The sequence below is a fragment of the Alosa sapidissima genome, chromosome 4 (genome assembly GCF_018492685.1).
Source record: "Alosa sapidissima isolate fAloSap1 chromosome 4, fAloSap1.pri, whole genome shotgun sequence".
NCBI lineage: Eukaryota > Metazoa > Chordata > Actinopteri > Clupeiformes > Clupeidae > Alosa > Alosa sapidissima.
In genome coordinates this window covers 15,826,016-15,846,040 of record NC_055960.1, presented here as the reverse complement: position 1 = coordinate 15,846,040, position 20,025 = coordinate 15,826,016, and the positions used below count along the sequence as shown (strand labels likewise).

Genomic DNA, 20,025 nt, shown 5'->3' with positions numbered 1-20,025 from the left:
GAACACTTCTGAAAATATATTTAAGAATGTAATTACATATGATTGTCAAGATAACAATTTTGCTAAAATACTGTGCACCTCGACGAAAGGCCAAGATATGCAGACGGGACTGCTTATATTTACACACTTACAGTGTATTTACATATAATCATACAAAAGAATTTCACAAGAGTCTTATGGACAGCGCGGATAAAGCTTTGGACACACAACAGACAAGGACATAAAACCAGCAGCTTTGGTCTGACACAGTTTTCAGACTGAACACAATCAGAGCAGGAAAACAGTCTTCCCCAAAAAAACCTAAAACAAAAATGAAACACGGTTGGTTGAGCCCATGTTCCTTTTAGACACACATTTGCCAGCATCACTAGTACCTTTAAGGGACTTGGCAGAAGGTACTCAGTGCCGGGTTGATTATGCAGAAAAAAAAACACACAGACACAACATCCGAAAATGGTGTATTGGAACACTTTGCTTTCTCTCACATACACAAATGTGTCGACACGCATGCAGATGCAGACGCTCATGCACGCTCACTCTCTACCAAACACATGAGCGCTTAAAGGTGCTATCTAGCCCTGAAGATGGTGTGGACCAACCAAATCCACAGAGAGAGAGAGAGAGCGAGATTCGGTCTCTCAGAGGACAGTGATAATACAGGTACAGTATAGTATGAATATTGACTGCCCAACCCTGAAATCAATTAATGAGGATGATAACCACATACAATTTCACACAACAAAAGCTCTGGTGATCACCATCCACTGGCTGAGATGACTTCCTCAAATGCGAGACTCCTAACAAGTCAAAGTTCCATGTTGTGTGTGATCTACTTACTACATTAGTAGACTGCCACCTAGTGGTAACTTTGACAAGTGACAACTCCACACAAAAACAAAGCTCTCCATCCAGAGCCCACACTCAACTGCTTTTGATAAGGAAACAAGACTGCCATCAGTCTGGAATAGTTTCCCTCCTTAAGACAACTGAACGATCATGTCTGTCAGAAGGAGGCGAGTTCGTGGAAAAACACTACTTCTGATTTTGCAATAGTAAGGAGATTTCAACTACTGATTCATGGTCATTTTTTTTTATCCCCCCAGTGGGGCCAAAACTAAACTTCAAGGCACAGATACTTACAAACACACCAGATAACCAGTTTACCACCAGAAACTATGATTAATGTGTTGCCATAAGGTCTAGGATGTTTTTTTTTGTTTAAAAATCCAGAACATCATCTTTTCTCCCAGGGAGATAACAAGGTCTGTGAACATATACTGCTATATAACAACAGAGGCAGTTGTACAGAGATGCAAATCTCCAGTGAGTAAAATGTCCTACAGTGACTTAGAGTTGTTTGCAGGGCTTTGTTTGTCAGTCTTTCTAGACTACACTCAGTTGCACGTCTATTAAGTATACCTTGCAAAAGTCAATATAGTCCAAAAAAACAATCATGCAATAAATCTCTGTCCATGATTGTCATACTGTTTAGTTTATGTTGTAACAGTTTCAGAGGTGGCAATTCAACTGTATGGTCATTTTGGAGGATGTACCTGTAGTTTGCAGTGCTATAAAATAGTAGAATCATGGGCTCCAGCTGTGGCACAACTGGCTGGGGCACCTGCACTGTACGCCGGCGACCCGGGTTCGATTCCCGCCCCGTGGTCCTTTCCGGATTCCCACCCCTGCTCTCTCTCCTATTTGCTTCCTGTCACTCTCCACTGTCCTATTATTAAAGGCATAAAAAGCCCAAAAAATATATTTAAAAAGAAGAAAAATAGTAGAATCATGTACAATTCAAGTCTTACCACCTTCAGCCTCTGAAATAAACGTACAGTTGAATCTACAGCTCTCTAAATGAGTTTAAGCTTTGATGTATTGCAGGTGTATTAGATTGCATTGTTTTTAGTTAAGTGTTCCTAACAAAGTGGCAACTGAGTGTCTGTGCTGCACAATGGTGATCTTCCAAAATGACTTGAGACATTACGACATCCCACACACACAAAATCATAACACCTATTTTTACTCTAATCCCCAGAAATGATGTTCCAGGAATAGGAGAAATACTGATATAAACAGAAGTGCATCTGTGGGGTGATTTGTTGCCTGGGGATTCAGGTGGCACAAAGCATATTCAACACTTCCTATCCTCTTATCGCCCTACAGTACACCTCCAGTCCAGTTAGCGACCAAATCATTTCAATCTTTCACCCACTCTCATGGGCACGTCATTATCACTATGGGAAAAAAAAGCTCAAATTAAATGTGATCACTTCTGTTGCTATAGTTGGCTGATTAACTTCTATATTCATTATGTACTTCGGTTTTCTTTGCTTTGTTTTGTTTCAACAACACATTCAATTTCAAGGTCAGTTAGTCTGTCACTAAGCAACACGGTATCAGGGCGGATTCATTTCTTTGACTGACAAGGCAAGTGTAACTCCTATATCCCCAAACCCCCCCCCCCCCCCACACCACCCCCCCTTTTTCCTCCACACAATAACAAACACTGATACACACTGCCTGACTTCAGCCTCCAGAACACTGGAGTCTCCATCTCTCCTCCAGCCCTCCAGTGATGGAGCTTTTTCAGTGGCCTGTGGTGCAGCTATGGACTTGGCCCTGGCTAGTGCTGCACCTGCATCTGGGGCGGCACCTCGTACTTGAAGACCACACTGAAGATCTTGCCGCCCAGGCGCTCCGCCAGCCAGGAGTTCTTGATTACGGCCAGCTTGAGGCTCTCACAGCTCAGTGCCGCGTAGTAATTGGTGTGGATGGCACGGCCCATGCCCTCGATGATGACCAGGTCCGTCCGCCGCTCTCGCACCACCGTGGCCAGGACTTTGTCTAGCCGACTGCAGGAGGAGAGAGGGATTGTTATAAAAAGGATGGACTATAGATGGTGAAAGAGGGAGGGAGGGAGAGAGAGAGGGAGGGAGGGGGGGAGAGAGAGAGAGAGAGAGAGAGAGAGATTGTTATAAAAAGGATGGACTATAGATGGTGAAAGAGGGAGGGAGGGAGAGAGAGAGGGAGGGAGGGGGAGAGAGAGAGAGAGAGAGAGAAAACAAATACGAACAACTTGCACTTGTGCATTTTTCTTTCCTTTACAGTCCTAAGGTGGAAAATACACAGAGAGCAATACTGCCAAAAGAACCACTGCATTAGGCCATAAGTGCTGAGATATAAAAACAAAAGGAAACAATAGTGGCCTTTTAATATTGATTCATTGCTGCCGGACACAAAAATATGCACCCCGAAGCAATATTTTTTAAATCATGCCCTTCTCTACTATAGCGAGTAACTTCTAGCTTTTACCTCAAGTCGAGGCAAGGGGAGCTGGAACCACTTTGAACCAGAGTCAGCCTGTCGTCCTTGACAGCAGACCTGCAAAAACCAGGGCAGAGAAACATGAGCACTGCAGGGGTCTGACCAACCCAAAACAAACCCATAACACCAGCCCTCGCTGGGTCTGGTAAACAGACTCCACACTCACTGGATAACAGGATCCATGCCAGCGATTCGCTCCGTCAAAATCTGCAGCTCGTTGTTAGTCACGTCATTCAGAGCTGGACCAGAATTACTGGCGAACACAACCTAAGAGAGAACACAGATGAGAAATCGAGACAGAAAACAGGTACAGGTGTGCTGGTCAGCGCTTGTTTAGGGTACATTGCTTTCCTGCCACAGAACAAAAACATGAGCAAGACAAACAATGGCAAGACACTTCCAATGAGAAACACTTGAATAAGAGGTTTCCGGAATCTTACCTGTGTGCCACGGAGGAGGAGTTCTCTAACAAATGGGAAAACTCCCAATATGATGTCTATCCCACTATTATCTACGAAAAACAATGCACATTTATGAGGCTCGCCCTGCAAAACAAAGCCAGCATGCATGGAACTCAATCACAGGTCGTCAAGAGCAGAAATCACAGAGTCATAAAACACTCAAGGCATTATGGGGCGAATTCTCACATTTGCGTGTATTCCCTTTTTTACGTGCTTTAGTTACGCACTCTCCCATTCCCGCTTCCGTCACACCCACAGCCTCTAAGTTCAAAATCAAGGCGGCCTTATGAAAGAGGCATGATTTATTTAAAATAGAACCAGTCTGATCCACTACCTCGTTAATATAGGGTCATTCCATGTCAATTCAACTAGGGCCCACGCACTTAGGTCTCAAAAAATTCTGAAAAAATTACCAGGTGTAACTATGTTACCCAGGAGACACACTGTAAAATGACTTTTATCAATACTTATCAATATTCATCAATACTTTACAAGATACAGCCAGTTTTACAGGGGGAGGGGGGTGTCGATTTTGTTCGGCCTTTTTTTTGGTCAAAGTTCATAAGCCCATAGCGCAAGAACTAAACCATGTAGGAGGCTCAAATTGTGCATGCTGGTACATAAATAGGAATAGTATGTAGCAAAATAGTCACGTTTGGTCTGGATGATCCTGCATGGTCATAGCTGTCCCTCAAAGTTGATCAAAATCTTTTTGGCTAGGCTCTGTTTAGGCCTTCAGAAGACATTTGTACTCAACATAGGCTCTTGATTTATTTTCTTTACTGAGATAAGTAGAAATACTCTCACAAAAAGCAATAAACAGAAAATAAATTCCTTCAGGGTCTGAACAGCAGACCTCAAGTCTGAAAAATCATTTTGGTTCTCATTTTCAGAGCACCCAAACACCTTGTGGGAATATACAAAGATTTTTTAAATATATTTTTTTCTTTATTCTCCATGATCCCTTCTTTTTAAAAACACCAATTTGACTTGCCTTATGCAAATCTTTCTTTTTTACTTTCCACCCTGAACATGGACAAAATGTACCATTGAGATCAATATGTTTTGTATGTGAACGTGGACTTTCTCATTGACCTTCTGAATGCCATTTAAATCCAGAAACACAAACCAGTCTTTGATTTTGAAAACGCATGGTGAACTGAATAGCGAACGGCCTACAGTAAAATGGTGTGTCATCACATAGCCTAACAAAGAATTGACTATCAATTTATCTATGCTAACGGAGCTGTAGACTGACACCTGCAGTTTCGATAAAACAATACCAGTCTCCATTACAAACGAATCAAGAGACAGGAAAATATAAACTTTGCTGCTCGACAATAGTGCAGACGTCTGTGCAATTGTATGGATGACTTCGGTCAAGTGGGAAAGAAATGGACAGATTGGAACGAAGTAGGCTATGGGATTATGACTTCACGTCAAGTTAAAGGAACCATATGTAAGAAATGTATTTCAATTAATCATAAAATGGCCCTGATATGTCACTAGACATTAAGAAATCATGTTCATTTCAAATAGTTATATCACTGACAACAGTAGTCCGGCCAGGATATTGTCATTTAAAATGTGAAGTTGCAGCCCTCAACTGATGTTGATGTTGTCATGTTGTGTTATGGCCGGATGCGCCACCCTCCACCTATCTACTAATCACAAAGTCAGTAGTGTTTCGGCATCCAGATCCGGTTGCCAGCTCTGCCAGTCAGGGGGGAGGGGATACACCGCTCTACAGTAATTTGAAAGTGATTGCAGTACCAGTTTTGGCCACAATCTTACATACGGTTCCTTTAAAACTGAAGATGCACAGTCGGTAAGCTCCAATATCCAAAGTGGGTCATTATAACAGGGTTTTCCCTATATAACAATGTAGCCTCATGGATAAGGTAATGTCGGGAAACATCTGCTTGATACCTGACGAAGACCTCCGGTGGACCTTTACTCAGAGTGTGGAGTAACACACTCTGGAAATTCACAATTTCGTCGCCGTTTTAAAAAAAAAAAGTATTAGTCCAGTATTTCTTTCGAAATTGAAATGAAGTTGTATGCAACAGCAAACACTAGCTTACTAACAGGTTGGAATTTTAAAATGTCACGTGACGTGAGCGTGTTACTCCACACTCGGCAATCGACTCCTACGGACTTTCCCCTAAAGATGGCAGCTGCAGCAGCAACATTTCCGGAAAGGTACTGGCTTGATGAAATTCATTCTGGACTCTCTATCCGACCACATAAAGACCTCGGGATACTTCGGTTTGGCTTTATGGACCCTCTTCTCACTACCACATAAGTGTAATGTTGTTTGGAACTGTAGAAGAGTTATAAAAATAGCGTTTTGAAGCAGCGAAATGACATGACCGGGTCACTTCCAGGCTAACGAGTTTGGACTAAAAACGGTAAAAATCGAACTTTCTCAAAACACATCCGAATGACATGATTTTGATGTCAACTCAACGTATGTACTCCCAATCATCCGTAAATTGATCTAAAGTGCATTTTACTCCGGATAATTCCTTTAATACAGCCCTTGGGAGAGCGTAGCTGGAAAGGTGCTTAAGTCAGTGGCAGAATGCACGCAAGAGTTGTATACATAAGAAACGCCCAGATTTAGGAGTTGCTCCTCCCAAAACCCGCAACTCCCTACATTGCACGTAAATGACAGATTTAAGTGAAGGGGAGAATTTGTGCAGGCTGAAGAGTGCGTAGTTACGCGCTTTACACATCCCTTACCCACATGGGAGAATTCGCCCCTATATTAACAATTCATCTCTTTAAAAGGTGCCATGTGTAAGAATTGAGGTAAAAATATCCAAAAAATGAGCTACACACATCAAAAGAATGAGAAGAAATAAGGGCGATGATGTCATTAAAAAAATGACAAGGTATAGTGCTGCAGAGATATCAACCTGAATTAGCATGCTAAAATACTAGCCACAGCCCGACAGGTGTCATAATACCAGTTTCGGCCATGGGAGGCAGTATGCGGGCAACATAACCGCCAGCCAAACTGCAATACACGTTTCTCGGTTGTTACTCTAGGGTAGACCAACTCACTTTCTGGAGGTATACTGCCCCCATTTTTTATGGAATGCGGAGTATGAATTGATTTTTTGGCGGACATTACACATGGCACCTTTAAAACAAACGCTACTGAGAGTGCACAAAGCACATTTACCAGTGTCTGCACATAAGACAATATCAGTAGGATAAGAAATCAAAAATGAGACACTCATAGAGAACAGTTATGTTCTTGTGTATATGTGCATGCTATTGGGGCAGCCGTGGCCTACTGGTTAGGGCTTCGGACTTGTAACCGGAGGGTTGCTAAGAGAAGGGCCCATGCGCAAGGCACCTAACCCCTCACTGCTCCCCGAGCACCGCTGTAGCAGGCAGCTCACTGCGTCAGGATTAGTGTGTGCTTCACCTCACTGTGTGCTGAGTGTGTTTCACTAATTCACGGATTGGGATAAATGCGCGGGATCAAGAGAGTATATATACACTTATACTGCTATGCACTTCTATGCCTTTATTGTATGTACTGTTTTTGAAACATCATCATAGCAAATATATACTATAAGATGGATATAGGATATATGGGATGTGCTGATACATTCTTCTATTTCATATAATAGCTACTACAAGTGGGGTGTCTTTGCAAATACCTTCAACCTCTCAATCCACTGGTTATAGGCATCCACAAGCCATGGTCTTTCTGTTTAAAAAAAAAAAAAAAAAAAAAACACACATTACTATTTTTACCATTGCTGAATTTGATTAGATACATTATTCTCAGAAGAGCAATACAGAAGAGTGTGAATTTCATTACCTTGCAACTGCTGCTTTGCCTGTTCAAAGCCAAACCCTGGGTCTGTCTCTAGAACGCTGAGGAAAATTCAGAAATTCCATTTTCATTAGTTATGAAAGGTGCCAGTCACTGACAATTTAGTTAGATGATTACATTATTACAAACAAACACTCAAACAAATCTGCAGACATCATCAGTTTGCACAGATCACTTTTTATTCCCGTCCTGCTCCATCTTTCTCTCCAACACAATTTTCTCTTCCTTTGAGCTTCCATCTCCCTCTCTCTCTCTCTCTCTCTCTCAGTCTCTCTCTCTCTCTCTCTATCCCATGATGCCAGACATGTCCAGCCCTCGCTGTGCCCCTCACTCACTCAGAGACGGCTTTGGCTCCCCAGTCGAACACGTTGCCCGCCAGCAGGCCGCGGACCAAGGCAAACTGCCTCTGCTCCCAGCTTAGGTCCTCCAGGGCCCGCACCACCTTCTGGTAGTACTTCAGCGCCATGTCGTTCTCCTGCTGCTTTATCTGGGAGTCAGAGAGAGAGAGAGAGAGAGAGCGCAAGACAAGAGACAGCGCGCGCGCGCGAGAGAGAGAGAGAGAGAGAGAGAGAGAGAGAGAGAGAGAGAGAGAGAGAGAGAGAGAGAGAGAGAGAGAGAGAGAGAGAGAGCGCAAGACAAGAGACAGCGAGAGAGAGAGAGAGAGATCAACACTCATACCACTTATATGTTTGATGCAGAAGGCTAATAGATCTGTTTCATGTTTGTCAGGGTCAGAGGTCAAAAGCCAGCAGCTGACACTGGGCCAAGCCTGGCCCTGATGTGTTCCAAATTTTTGTGGGTCAGTGCTGGTTCAAGGCCACATGCACTAGAGGGACAGGAATTTGGACATGCTACAGGATCAAATGACATGACTGCAATAAAATACCAAAACCACACACCATTTGTACACACTTACTAAAGATATGTCCTCATGCTGTTACAAAAAAAAATGTTTATCAGAATAGCGTAGATAAGATAAGAATATCATAGTTAATGCATCAGTGTTGAAATTAGATCAACCATAAAAACCATCCCACCTCCAAATTTCATTATGATTTCAACTAAAGACAAGAATACCTCATTACAGTGGACAAAAACTTTAACCCAAACCATTAAAGAAATAAGAACACCTCTGTGTAAACAACACAAGCTACACTTCTGTGTGTGTGAATGAGACAGTGAGTGAGTGAGCGAGTGAGTCAGTCCAACCTTTGAGTAGGGGTCAGGAAAGTTGAACTCATTTAAGCAGTGCTCCCGTGTGTCTAGCAGACTTCGGACGGTGAGGGATCCATAAGCACTAGCGATAACAAGCAGAGGAACGCTACATTAGCACTTCACAGACAGGACCAGACAGACACTAACATATGCACACCCTAGTTTGGACACGCATATCAAATGAAGAGCTCCTACAGGTAACCTGGGCACACAAACAGTAATGACACATAGATGGATATGCATAGCATAAGAAGCAGTTACACTAGCGTGCACTATATAACAGGAAAACCCCAAGTACGTCACTAAGTACAAGTCAGTATAGGGATGTCAGATGAAGCTTTTCATATAATTATTGTCATCTGGTGCACCACATTTGATTCTTAATATGTGTATAGATTTGAGATACGGTTATATTGCACTCTTACTTCTCACTATATTAAAACAGAGTGAGACTGGAGGACTGACTGTCTGATTTTGAGCAACATCCTTTCCCAATGCCCATTGGCAATATTATTTGTTTGTGTAATAAATCTGAAGCCCCCGGAGGGCTCTTACAAAGGCTGTTGGCGAAGCGTCTGCAGCTTGTGCCGGTATTTCTGCCGGAACTTCTCGGCTTGCTCTGTCGCCTCCGGGAGGTCTGGCCGGCTCGCCACAGCACGCTTCACCACCTGAGCCACACAGAGAGCGAACCAATTAGCACGCAAACTCACATGGAGACCGGGCCAATGAAATGACAGCGGAGCATTTTTTGTAAATGTTTGAAGAGGATAGGACAAAGCCAGATGAGGTTTGAACAAAACAAACAAGGATAGCAAATTACAGATAAGGGGGAAACAGACAACAAAAAAAGAGAATGAGGAAGAGAAAATTAGGAAAATATGAAGAGACAGAAAGAATACCCCATCCAGGAGGGAGAAGGGAGGAAAGGAGAGGGGGAGAAGGAAGGAGAGGATGAGAAAAAGAGAGAAATTAAGTACCCCATCCAATGCCTCCTCGAAGCAGTAGAGCCAGTACTCCCTGGCGTGGGAGTCCTCGGTGAGGTCCATAGTGTCAGGGATGTAGGAGGACGGGTCCTGCAGCAGTGGCAGGTTGACCAGCTGCCTGTCCAGCCGGTCCATCTCCAACATGTCAAACTGAGAACGGGGACAGGGCAAAGACCAGGGTTAAAAAGCGGCCTTCCGCACTCGCAGTAACTCACATCACCAACACCAGCAGGGGAACTACTTTGATTCACAAGATAGTATCAGCCAGATTTAGTCTCTGTGTGAAAAAGTTGTGTGAGAAATCTTATCAGCATACCCGATCACTAAACATCAAGTTTACAAACTATGTTGAAGTGTGGCAATTGCAGAGGTTTATCACAAGACACTGATTGCTTCTACCTTGTGAAACAGAAAAGTCTGTATTTCCTCAAGGACACAAGAGTGACAGGCAACAATGGTAATAAAACTGGTGGTGCAATACAACATGACTGTTTGCATTGTGTTTTCACTCTGTGATGTACACACTCAAACATGACAAACATGCATCAGGAGTGTAAGAGCAAGTGAGCGAGCGAGCGCACACACACACACACACACACACACACACACACACGGATGTTGCAGATAAATTCTTCACATTAACCTCATCCTCATCACATGGTCTTGTACATTAAGTCTTGTACAAGTGAAGGAGGGGCTGGTGGTTTGCCACTTTTGCAACATGCTAGATCACAGTACCTGCGTCTGTCTTTGCACTGTATGGCCCCCTTACACAAAACAACTTTGACAAGATTTGAGAAAGATTCTTGAAAGATTGGAGTCTTTTGAGTAAAGCTGGAATGGGGGCATTGGTTAAAAGACTACAATCTTTCAAGAGTCTTTCCCGAATCTTGCCAAAGTTGTTTAGTGTAAGGTGGCCATTAAGCAGATGCGCACAGATAAAATCTTACAATCTCAGAAATACGGACATTGACTGCTTTCCAGGGGCCACAAAGACAGACAGACACAAAACCAAAAGCCAACTTCTAGGCATATTATATAGCCCATAGCACACTGTTTCACAAACTCTTAAAAGCACAGTGACACAGCAAAGTTCACTTGGCTGTCCGATAACTGAAAGCACATCATTAATGAAGCCAAATACTACAAACACACACATCGGAGTAGGCCTATTGCTGCAAAAGCAGGTTAGGAAGCAAATGACACAAACAACAAAACAGCTCTGAACTGGCACAGCAGACAGACACAGCACAGTGGACGTGTACTTACAGTGAACTGAATGTGAAAACAGAGAGGGAGACAGAGAGGAACAGAGGGACACAGCATGGCATATATAAAAAAGGAAGTGAAAATGGAGAACGTTAAAGAGGAAAGAAAATAACTCAGGAAAAGAACCGTTTGGAGAAAAGAACTTCAGCACTGGTATGGATACATGTTCACAATGACACTACGGGCCACTACGCTTGTGGACGCACGGTAAAGTAACGCAGTGTAATGACAAACAGCGAACCACATCGAACACAGTAGAAATCATTATCATAACAGTATGCATGCAGGTGGCCATTAGAATGCAACAGAGTGCTTGGACTCGGCTGGCCTTCTAAAGGTTCTAGACGTAGAGTAAGCGTGGGGGACATACGGTTCCACTGCGGGCACGCTGCATGGGGTTGATGTCTGGAGACACACTCATGAGTCCGGAACTCCCAGCATAGTTCTCTCCCCAGCTGTACTGGTTAGGGTCTGAGCACAGAGCACAACACACACACACACACACACACACGAGGTGTCCACATTCATTATAAGTATTGGACAACTGAGGGCAATCTTTAAGGTAAGTTTTGTTTATGGGCTGGTTTTCCAAGCAGGTGCATGCAACACAATGTTGTAAGCAATTTCTTGTATGCTTCTATTGCACCACTGAACACAGTTATCTGTGATATTATTTGACTAAAAGTAATGTAAGTATATATTAATATGTCACTAAAGTTTAAAAAGGTAATAAGAATGCCAGTACATGGAACACAAGAAAGAGGGGTTCACCACTGTTTGTCACTGAACACTCACTATCCTCCTCTGCTCCTTTGAGGAAAGCTCCAATGGTTCCCAGATACCCCTCATGTCTGAGGAAGAGCGCCTGGACCTCCCCCTGCCAAAATAACACACACATACACACACACACTTGACATGCTTTTATATGGATCCAAAGGCAAAAGCAAAACAAGATCCAGATACTTTGTGAACTACTTGTTTTAAGTCATTAACAAGGTGACAGGTTTAAAAGACAAACTTGTACAACTCCATACTACACACACACACACACACACACTCCACAGGGCACAGCAGCAGGACGCTCACCTTGGTGAAGAAGTTGATGCTGTAGGTGATGGTGTGCATGGTGACAGGGTGGCCGCGGATGAAAAAGCCCCCAAAGTAGACCCTGCTGAGGTTGTGCAGCCGCGCGTACAGGCAGGCCAGCTGGCCGATGTCATTGCTGATCATGTGCAGCAGGCTCTTGGCCATGTCTTCTTTGGAGAACTCTGGAAAGGGGGGGGGATCCAGGTCATAAAGCACACAACCATTCAGACAAGGATCTACACAAAAATCACATGACAACTCTTCAGTCAGATGCATTCAGCCAAAATAACGATCAATATGACATTTATAGAGAGAGCTACAACAAACACAAACAAGTGATTGTGTGACTACAGTTCCCCTTTGGCAGGCTTTGGTATCACACTGCATTTGTCAACAGTAACTGCACACCAGAGTGGACAAGACTGTCAAACTAGGGGAAAGGTCGCTCCACAATTCAGAGAGCCTTGGCCTCTATATTGCCATCTCCAGGCGTGATTTTATGGCTGCAAGAGTGGAAGTGATAAGTACTCTCACTCTAGTTGAAGAATAAAATCAATCAATTTGCTATGCTGCCCTACAGAGTAGCTTTCCCAACTCAGGGCACACTATTCTTTCAGTTGAATACATGGTAGAACTAAGACTAAAAGACTAAAAGCTAAACTAATTAAACCCTTGCCCCTTGACAAGAAGGGTAATAAATTAGATGTACCGCAGGGCGGTACAAAATATGACCGCCGCCCAGTCCAGCACATTTTTTCCACAAAAATAAATCACGCTGAAAGGCCTATATGATTCTAACTGTCTCACTAAATTGCATTATCCACACTCAATTCTCACTGGTATCTGCTAGACAACAAGTACCAAAACATGATTAGTTCATAGATTTCACATGTATAAAATCAATTTTACACAACCCCACCCCCATCTTGCCTGTTCATAATTCTGAGAAATTCTTGAATTGTGTGCATGTGTGCGTGTACATGTTTATGTTTATGTGTGTGGGTGTGGGTGTGTGTGTGTGTGCGTGCTTGTGTGTTTGCCTGCGTATTTGAGTTTGTGCATGTGCATGCATGCGTACATATGTCTACTGTGTGAGTATGTGTCATACGTATGATTACTGTGAATGTATGTGTGTGCGTGTATATCTGTTTATGCACATGTGTGCACATGGAATGGGTTAACATGACCCCTGGAGGCAAACATACGGAAAAAATTGGTCATCCTAGGCCCTACGGTTCTCAAGATATTCACAGAAAACTGTGTCTGCCCTACCCTCCTTTCGGGGGGTCCAGTACAGCAGGGGGGCTACAGATCAAAACAAAAAACGACGGTTCCATGCTATCCATGTGGGGTTACATGCCCACCAAGTTTCGTGTACCCCGGTCTTTCAGTGTCCCGGGAATCCTTGTTGGTGTACGGTCACTAAATGTACACATAAATTATTTTATTGTAAGGTCCCCCATGAACGAAAGTTTACAAAACTTAGCATGCATTCGGAGGGTGTCATAATGATCCTACACTTTCAATTTCGTGCTTTTTAATTTTTAACTAGGTGGCGCTATACATGAAATAAGTGGTAATGGGATGACATGCCCCCTTAAGACCAACATATAAAAAAAAAGGTGGACCTCCTAGGCCCTACGGTTCTCGAGATATTCACAGAAAACTGTCTCCGGCCACCTACAGGCCAGTTGGTGTATAGTAACATAAATTAATTTATTGTGTGACCCCCCATGAACGGAATTCCACGAAACTTGGCGTGCATTCAGAGGGTGTCATAATGATCCTACACTTCCAATTTCGTGCAGTTTTGACTATGTTAGGTCACAGATGCCTGCGATTACAACACCTCATTTTTACTTTTTTGTGTTTAACTAGGTGGCGCTATACATGAAATGAGTGGTTATGGAATGGGTTGACATGGCCCCTTGAGATCAACATACAAAAAAAATGGTCCTCCTAAACCTTACGGTTCTCGAGATATTCACAGAAAACTGTGTCTGCCCTACCCTCCTTTCGGGGGGTGCAGTCCAGCGGGGGGGCTACAGATCAAAACGAAAAACGATGGTTCCATGTTATCCATATGGGGTTACATGCCCACCAAGTTTCGTCTACCCCGGTCTTTCAGTGTCCCGGGAATCCTTGACGGAAATTTGGACATGCGAAAAAGAAAAATAAATAAATAAATAAAAAATAAAATAAAAATCTGACTAAACCTATATGACCGCCGCTTCGCTGCGCGGCGGTCATAATAACTTTACATGACCAGCAACTAGTTTGGCTGATTTATGGTGTTTTATGGAGTGGACAACTGCTTTGGTGCAGTTTGGTGCTGTGAGTCTGTGCTCTGCTGACTCTATCATAGCCCTACAAGTGGATTTTTATGGGTATTTTCTACTTGAGTATTTACTATTATACATTAATTACTATTAATGTATAATATTATTACATATTACATTACTATATACATATTCACAATATAGTAATATATAGTCATTTTCTATATTCTTACAAAGTAAGTCTACCTTTACTTGAGTGCAGCTTTTGCTTACTCTACCCATTATGAGATTTAAGAATCCAGACTCACGTTTGTCTGTAGTGGCTGATTTCCCAAAGCTGCTGGCGATGAGGTCACCAGTTAAGCCCAAGGACTCGTAGGCCCCCCCATAGATATCCTTGACCAGCATGTCCACATTGGAGTGCTGCCCTTTGGATGCCAGCTGAAGCAGCTCGTCAAACCTCTGGAGGAGGGGGGGGGGGGGGGGGGGGGGAGATAGAGAGAAAGAGAAATTGTGTCATGGTTGAATGTCGGCCTGGACAGGCTTGGGGGAAATGCATAGTTAAGCCAGTTTGTATGCCAGAGGTGGTTCACAGAGTACCGAAAAAAACAATCTCCCACCCACTTCATTCTTTCTAATACAATGTAGACCATATGACAAAAAGATTACATAAAAGACACAGGATATCACACAACTAGGCCGTGCAATACTACATTGATATAATTTCATTTAGCAGATGCCTTTATTGAATCGATTTACAAAATGAGGACTAACATTCAAGCTACACTGCAAGGATACCTCAGGGTAACAATATATAGTAGTAGAAAAAGATGAGAGGTAGTGCATGGTAAGTGCATTTTAGATGTGTTGGGTTATTAGATGTGTTGGATACGTGTTATCAAGAGGAAGAACTCCAGGAACAGTTGAGTCTTCAAGACCTTCTTGAAGATAGAGAGGGACAGCTGGTAGCACCTTCCACCTAGCCTGACGAGCCAGACCCACATTAAAATGTAGGGTCTGGGCACTCACCGTTGGCAGTGCTCAGTCCGAGGGGCGGGATAATCGGTTGTCTTTAAAATTCCCTCTGCACGCAATAGTACAGCGCTATGAGTCCCATGCGTTTTCCCACCAGCGGAGCTAGTTGGCTAGTTCAAACTTTTGCTAACTTAAAAAAAGCTTAACTCGTGTCATGCTGTTCGCCAACAGCAACATCCATCTTCTTAGTTTTGAAGTAGCAGGGAATTCAAGCCAAACCGTTGCAACTCTGCCATCAATCATTATGTTAAGCCCGCCTAACGTCTCTATGCACGATTTGATTGGCCTGATAGAAGTTTAATGAAGTTTAACGGAGAATTGCTAGACTAGCCCAAATGTAATTTGCTGCCACTAGGGTGCGTCTAGATTTCTAGGCTACCTTCCACCACTGGGGAACTACAGATGAAAATAATCTGGATTGCCGTGTGTGTAGGGGCAGCAGAGCCAGACAATGCTCCATGGAGGAACGCAACGGTCAAGGGTAACATAAACCTTTGAGAGATCGTTAAATAAGGGGGAGCAGACCCAGCACTTTGTAGGCAAGAATTTGATGCAGGCAGGTAATAGTAGCCAATGGAGTTCAATGAACAGCGGGGTAACATGTGCCCTTTTGGGATGGTTGAAAAACAGTCAGTCAAACTGAAAACCTGATAGCTGCCACTTTCTCAGGGAAGACTGTGTGTCAGTGGAAACTTACAGAACTGCAATGCATCATATTAAAAAAAAATGAAACACTGGTCAAGGTCAGAGCAAAAGGCAATAAAACCCATAATGACATAGCTTCCTTAGAGTTAAGTTTCAGATGACCATGAGCCAAAAACAAGAAATAATTTTAACCCAAGTCATATTAAGATGAAACCACAGCAAATAGATGTAAGTGTCGAGTCAGTTACCTTTGTTTTGGTGAGCAAGGCCCCAAGTCCCCAGAAAGTCCCCCCACCAATGGAACTTCCTCCTATGCGCTCAAATTTGTCTTCCGATTCCACCTAAAGCCAGTCACAAACACACACCAAGATAAATAGTAGTAAACTGGACACCAAGATATATGCACAGGCAGTAGCCTAGTACTTACCTAGGTATCTTTCAGTATATAAAGAAAGCTGGTTACCTTAACGATGGACACCCCTGAGCCGATGTTGATAAGCAGGTAAGGGAAGATGTCGGGGTGTGTGTTCTGAAAGCGGAACTCTGGGTCCGCATGTTTGGCGTAAACAAAGGCCTCATGGGGGATGTTCTTCAGGACAAAGTTACAGCCTTTGATCAGGCATGTCATTTCATCCTCTTTGTCAACTCTTGATACAAAAAAACACAAAAGATTAGCCTACACCTACAAAAACAAGACACTTGTTTATCCATTTTTTAGATGCCACTACCATTCAGGTTGCTAAACATTCATGTTGCTAAACATTGCTAAACAAGAGCCTCTGAGAAAAGAAAAAAAATATTGGGTTTTGCAATCAGCAAGTAAACATTGCATCAGAGTCAGACAGACTGTTGTAATAAGTCTGGTGAATTCCTGAGAAACAGGCATCTTTGAATTTCTGGGCAATGCTCAAAGGCCAACCCTGGCAGGACTTACGGTAGAAGGAACTGTAGACTTTCAGCAACTTAACCTCATCTAACTGAAGAATGTTTCAGTTAAAATAAAACAGGGAAACACAACTGCAGGGGGTGGGCTACGTGTTGCATTGCATGCTCTCACTTGAGTTTGAGCTTCTTCTCGATCAGATCCTTGAACTTGTACGCTCCTCCACCTGTGGCTTTGATGACTTTGGTTTCCGTGTTAACCAGGTGGTCTTTAATGAAGTCCAGGCAGGTTTCGATGTACGCATTCTCAAACTTGATGAAGTGGAGTCGAGCGGTGATCTCTTCTTGTACAGAAATTTCATACAGAGGATCCCCCTCTGCTTCCTACATATGCAGAAGATGGTGATTAAATAGCCTATAGCAAACAACCACCGCAACTGCCTCCAGGGCTCCAGAATATCAGCCACACTGTATTCTTGAGTTGAAATCCACACCGACCCATGTATGTCCAGCCTCAGTTTGCAGCAGCAGCAGCCTACACACCGTCACAAGGACTAGCATTACCAACAAACTGGCACTGTTCGTATGAAGCTATTTATCACTGCGCATTGGGCCACTAGCCACAGTGACTTTTGCAGCTGCCTGAGTAGGCTCATTCCTCCTGAAAGAAAACATACATCTCCGCTTCAAGATAATCTGACACGGCTCAGTCCTGCCAAAACCAGGCATAGAGGAGCAATTGGGCAGCTAATGCCTTTATTTTCACAACACTGCAGTCTCATTCTGTGTGAGATGAATCTAGTGAGGTGGGTAAAATAGCCAGGATTGTTCAGCACAAGTCATTCAAACCTTATGGTTGAGATGCCACAAATTGTGCAGTGTCAGTTCAACTGTTTACCACTAAGGTTACTGCCTGTGAAGGTGTGAAGGGCCCTGGCTTTACACTCTGTTGACATCTTAATAGTTCGTAAATAATATTGCATTGAATAAAATAATAGCTGAGATTGAAAAGAAATCTCACCTTGACTGAATGATCAAATGACCTCACTTTGGCCACTTTGTGCTGCACCGTAGAATAATAAGCGAGCTTTGTCAATGAACCACCTGTCAGGTGAAAATAAAACACATAACGTTCAGCTGGAATTGGTCGCATTTAATTTGTAGGTCACTCAGAAGTGGTTCTGACTATGATGTCGACAGGTGATGGAATGATTTAGCTGTGTTTACATTGTCCATTTCACAAATGTGTCAAATTACATTGTACCAGTGCTCACACAAGGTGCGAGATAATGCACACAGGTTACATACCGAGGCGTTGTGATATTGCAATCAGATCTGTGACGCTAATATATTTGGACACCTAATCAACTGCAGATGGTCAGTGTCGCAATCGAGCTTTGACAGTCTGAAATGACTCGATTTATAAACGGTGAAATAACGATGGGCGAGTTGAAACATGGATATGTCGATGCTTTCCTAATCGTAATACCCATCGGGATCAAAGGAGCAAAGTTGATTTCCAACAGTCTCTCCCCACATAAATCCAGCATCTATCTTTCAGCTAAATAACTTCCAAACCGATATCGCTAGCTACCGAATGGGTTCCACAGGTATGTACATTCATTGGAGCTGTTGACAAAGGTCACTTATATCGTTACACGACGGCAAATCAAATGCATTTCAGCGTGTTGGCCAAGGACAGGACAGTTCATGAACTCATAAAAAACAATATCATATGACGGCTAACTTTTTGATGTTTGCTTTAACGTTAACATTACACCTTGCAGCCAATAACGTGAGTTAACATTAGTCATAAGAGCCCCGCATGTGCTCGTAATGACTAAAGCTATCACTGGAAAATGCAGTCCTGGAAATGCTTACCTATGTCAATAGCGAATCTCTTTGCATTTTCTAAATTCCGAAAGATTTCGTCCGGTGGGAGAGTAATGCTTTTATCCATGCTATTACTTCCCCCTTCACTCCCACCAACGTGGCCCGCCATATTGGAAAACTTGTTTGCCAACAGCACGCAGCATGCGTAAAGAACTTACGTATTGACGCACAGTAATACAGACTTTACCAGGTCTGTCACTGAAAACGTTGAATGGGTACTAGCATTACTGAATGAACGTACAACCAATTACTCTCATGTCATGCACAGCTTTCTTTGTTACATTCTAAAAACGTGCATGATGAAAAGACCACTCAAATATCATTTATCGTTTACATGTTAGATTATCTTCTGAATGGCATCAACAAGACATGGATGTAGCCATCCAAGGAAGAGAGAGAGAGGCGTTAGTTAGGCCTGAAGAACCTCTGTTTACTGGAGTGGCATTCAGTCAGTTGTGGAGAAGCCTCTCAGTAGGCTAATGCTGGATTGTATCTGGTTGATATCTCCTTGTCTCTAGTGTGAACATGGCACCTGACGTATAATGTGGGGGACACAGACGTCACACCATAGAAGAAAGGTGTCCACTTGAAAATCCCAGTAATACCTAATACACAGTAAGACTTAGTTGTTGCTGGCACCCTAAAGCCCTCCTTACACCAGAAGACTTTGGCAATATTTGGGAAAGATTCTTGAAAGATTGTAGTCTTTTGAGTAAAGCTTGAATGGGGGGCATTAGTTAAAATACTGCAATCTTTCAAGAATCTTTCCCAAATCTTGTCAAAGTCTTCTGATGTATGGGTAGCATTAGGTGCTATAGGTTGTTGGATATGGCCTACTTGCATGCAACAGTAATTTTGATCTCTCTCAATCTCCTTGCACACTGATACCACTGTTTACCACCCCAACATTTCAGGGATACAGATAGATAGATAGATAGATAGATAGATAGATAGATAGATAGATACTTTATTGATCCCCAAGGGGAAATTTAACAAAGGTACAGGAAAGTACAATAGAGTATTTTTTCCTTAGTCAAACTAATTATTTTTCACCAACTGTGTCCATATATTTAATTTTCTTCCTTAACATGATT

The 20,025-nt window shown here is 42.9% G+C and overlaps 1 protein-coding gene across 5 annotated transcripts; it reads right to left on the bottom strand.

Annotated features, from left to right (window-relative positions):
- Nucleotides 1–1,664: 1,664 nt before the first annotated feature.
- Nucleotides 1,665–19,065, bottom strand: pank4 (pantothenate kinase 4 (inactive)). Of its 5 annotated transcripts, none has more exons than XM_042089425.1 (20): nucleotides 18,920–19,064; nucleotides 18,060–18,142; nucleotides 17,214–17,422; nucleotides 16,620–16,803; nucleotides 16,405–16,497; nucleotides 14,785–14,938; nucleotides 12,198–12,379; nucleotides 11,883–11,988; nucleotides 11,482–11,582; nucleotides 11,112–11,117; nucleotides 9,837–9,992; nucleotides 9,415–9,527; nucleotides 8,854–8,941; nucleotides 7,980–8,131; nucleotides 7,630–7,685; nucleotides 7,466–7,515; nucleotides 3,768–3,872; nucleotides 3,494–3,594; nucleotides 3,316–3,384; nucleotides 1,665–2,855 (listed from the first exon to the last, which is right to left on the bottom strand). In XM_042089425.1, the coding sequence occupies exons 1-20, from the start codon at nucleotides 19,038–19,040 to the stop codon at nucleotides 2,627–2,629; spliced, it is 2,358 nt and encodes a 785-aa protein (XP_041945359.1). In that variant the 5' UTR covers nucleotides 19,041–19,064; the 3' UTR covers nucleotides 1,665–2,626. The 5 variants fall into 5 exon arrangements, 4 of the variants coding, with proteins under 4 accessions (XP_041945359.1, XP_041945361.1, XP_041945360.1 ...); XM_042089427.1 differs by having other exon boundaries at nucleotides 11,907–11,988; XM_042089426.1 differs by lacking the exon at nucleotides 11,112–11,117.
- Nucleotides 19,066–20,025: the final 960 nt, after the last annotated feature.